This window comes from Pediculus humanus, genomic scaffold (genome assembly GCF_000006295.1).
Source record: "Pediculus humanus corporis 1103172107631 genomic scaffold, whole genome shotgun sequence".
NCBI classification, from domain to species: Eukaryota; Metazoa; Arthropoda; class Insecta; order Psocodea; family Pediculidae; genus Pediculus; species Pediculus humanus.
Genome location: NW_002987244.1, coordinates 135,761 through 139,192, shown reverse-complemented (window position 1 = coordinate 139,192; position 3,432 = coordinate 135,761). Strand labels below are relative to the sequence as shown.

General features: G+C 29.5%; 1 protein-coding gene across 1 annotated transcript in view; it reads right to left on the bottom strand.

The window, feature by feature from the left end:
• Nucleotides 1-639: 639 nt before the first annotated feature.
• Nucleotides 640-3,432, bottom strand: part of Phum_PHUM257390 (Integrin alpha-PS1 precursor, putative) — a gene marked incomplete at both ends in the record, with an annotated part of 7,840 nt that continues 5,047 nt past the window's right edge. Inside the window, 8 exons of the mRNA XM_002426464.1 lie at nt 640-771; nt 868-1,158; nt 1,247-1,491; nt 1,567-1,796; nt 1,869-2,110; nt 2,519-2,670; nt 2,835-3,069; nt 3,164-3,315. Of these exons, the coding sequence (XP_002426509.1) occupies nt 640-771; nt 868-1,158; nt 1,247-1,491; nt 1,567-1,796; nt 1,869-2,110; nt 2,519-2,670; nt 2,835-3,069; nt 3,164-3,315 (1,679 nt within the window). The remainder of the gene's footprint in view (nt 772-867; nt 1,159-1,246; nt 1,492-1,566; nt 1,797-1,868; nt 2,111-2,518; nt 2,671-2,834; nt 3,070-3,163; nt 3,316-3,432) is intronic.

Genomic DNA, 3,432 nt, shown 5'->3' with positions numbered 1-3,432 from the left:
AACTTTAATAATAATAATAATAATCTTATATTTCTTACAAAAAATTTATAAAATTTAAATAATAATAAAAAAAAAAAAAAAACAAAAAATATTTATATATATATATATATGTCTTACATCAAGTACTTATAAATTATATATAATAATAATAATAATAATAATAATAATAATAATAAAATATGTTTTAAAAATAAGGAATTTCAATTAAAGTCCTTTAAAGGTAAAAGCAATAAAACTTGTTTCCCTTTTTTTTTCTTTTAACCACGATATAAAATATTTAAATTTAAAAACAAAAAGCATCAATTAAAAAATTTAATTTATGTTTTTTTGCAAATAAACGACGATGATGATGATGATAAATTATTTATTTATTTATTTATTATAAATTATAATAAAATATTGACTAGCTGAAGTAAAAAAAAGGAAAAAAGGAAACCCAAAAGTACTAACAAACAAATAATTAACTTATGCTAAAAAGTAAAAAGTGTACTTTGGCCCAAAAATTGAATAAATCAATTTTTTTTTTTTTACGTAATAAATCTTATTGAACACTGTACGGAAGTATTATGGCGATTTAAATTTATCTATTATTAATAATAATAATAATAATAAAGATAAATTTAAAAATAATAATTTTTATCATTCTTGCGTTGCTTTTTGAAGATTACCAGAAAGTGTTGGATCCGGTCGACGTCTGTTAAAAAATCCAATTTTCCAAAGTACAAAAACAATTAAAAGAAGTAAAAGTATACCGGCACATGCGGCGACGATCTGTTTTTTTAAAATCCGTTTAAAAAATAAAAGAAATGTGTTAGTTAATGTGTTATTGTGAAGGGAAAGAAAATCGGATGTATATATACCACTTACCACTATCCAGGGTGGTACGTTTTCCGATTCTGCTCCTTCCAGAGATTCCGGATAAGCATATGTCGTAGCGTGAGAAATGTCGTCACTCGTATTTTGATGAACGTTGTTGATGCTCGCGAGTAATATTTCAGCATATGATGATATTATTACATAATCGAGATGAGAATAATCTTCTACGAGTGTTGAATTCCATAGTCGAGCACTGATTCGAACGATGGCCTCGTGATTTTTGGGCAAATTATAAACGACGCATTTAAATTTCAAACACTTGGCAGTTCCGTTTATACAATTCTGTAAAATACAAAAATTAAAATTTAACAAAAATCAACTTCCGATATTATTAGAAAGAAGAAGAAGAAAAAATAAAATTTGATCTTACCATGTTAACGATCGTGTGTTTCCTTCCCTCCAAATCAACAATTTTTTCAGTTCGAACGACCATTTCTTCGTCTCTTCTCCTTCTACCACCACCTCTCAAAGGCAATTGTTCGACGGATGAACTATTGTCGTAATCGTTGAAAAAAAATCTTTCGGTTGTTGTCGACTCGTAAAATCCGGGTCTTTGATCGAGACGTAAAGGATTTATATCTTCTGCTCTTAGGTAGCATTGTCCACCACCGATGGCTTAAAAAAAAAAACATAATTTTAATAAGATTTAAAACAATAAATTATTTTTTTTCCTTTTATTTTTTTTTTTACCTTCGACAACGGGAGCTTCATCTAAATAAAGAAGCCATTTCCCTTGAGGCTTGTTGTTGGCCACTTGAAAGGGCCATTTAACTTGTACTTCTAAATTTTTCAATTTTCCTGGTCCCGCATTGTAAATTTGAAATGTATGAACCACTTTTGATCCGATGTCATCTTTAAAAATCATGGCACTTTCACCTCTAATTGGACCACCGTAGAAAACTTGTTCTGGACGAGCCGAACTATAAAGTATTAAAAAATTTGTGTTATTTACCATATTATTGTGCTCTATGTCGATTAAATAATTTTTTTACCCTTTCAATGAAACTTCCGCTTTTTTTACGACTTCCGCTTTAAGGGTAACCGGTAATTGAGGTTCTACTTGAAAAGATGTCGTGTTGACTTTGACCATGTAATTCAATTCTGTTTCGCTATCATCCAATTGCTTCGAATCAAATTTTATTTGAAAATTAACCGTCGTGTTCGTTTTCAATGGATTTCCGATATTACATGAAACTGTTGTTTTGTTAAAGCTTTGACAAGATACTGTTTTCGACTGTAAAAAAAAAAAAAAAAAAAAAATTTTTAAAATAATAAGAGTAAAAGTGTAAATTTTTGATAAGTTTTTAGAAATTCAATAGGAGATTCAATCGTACGGGAAATATCGCCATGTGGGACAGCTTACATTTTCAGACATATTTCGTTAAAAGTCAGATTGAAATTTCTTCTTAATGAGTCGGTTTGAACTACCATGAACTCTTATACCATACTTTTAACGGCTGATAGTACAGGGGTAAAAAACTGTTAGGGTGGTCTCTGCAACTTTTACATATTTTTTGAGGTTTATTTGGAATTTTCTACTGAAAATAAGTACGAAGGATTGTCGTGGCAAAAGTTTCGTATAAGAGTAATAAAATGTCGTGGCACAATGAAAATAACAAAGAATAGTTCTTTTAACACTAACCTCAGTTTCAATACGATTGTAAGGTACGGTGGCAGGATGAAAAATAAATAATTGCGTTTCGTAAGCACTTTCACCCGCGTTTTTAACGGTCACATTAAGAGGTATATCGTCAAAAGCACCCAATAAAAACGTCCACATATTATCTCGTCCGCCTAGAAAAAAAAAAAAAAAAAAAAAAAAACAAAATTCCCAACTTTAATTATTATTATATGTTTAAATAAAGTTTATTTTGGCGCCAAAAACCCTCCAGTGAAATATTCACGAAATCCCTGTAAAATGCTTCTTGTTTAATTTAAAAAAAAAAAAAAATGATTACTTTTTGGTAAATCCAAAATAGCATCTAAATTTAAACGACTCTGGCAAATATCGTCGTTACCGCAATCTTTTTGAAATGTGGCAACGAGTATTTTGGCCGCTTCTTGTTGGTTAAGTATTGGATAATCATCGATAGATGGTAGAGGCTTTTCTGAATCAGGCATCGTGGGGTTATCCTGAACCAAAGAATAACTCAGTTTCATTTTTATCGGTGATTGAATATCTCGCGTATTTTCCTGTAACGATAAAATTTCATTTTACAATTAAAATTTGATTGCATTTTTGGTATTTTATTGAGGAAAAAAAACTTGAAAAATTGTTTGTAATAACCTTAACATAAACTATGTGTTCCTGACAATGTGTCAATACACCTTTAGGTTCTTTTTTTTTTAAAACAATCGTACTCGATGAAAAAGAGGGCCGAGTTTCACCGTCAGGTCCAAACCAAACTCGGGAAAATTTTCGATTCAATTGAAAAGTTTCTGCTTCGATGTGGTGATTCAACGTTAATGTATTAGAAGCCGCATTTAATACGTTGCAACAAGTTTCGAAGTAAAAACTAAAAAGTTAAAAAATATTATAAAAATAATACAAAATGT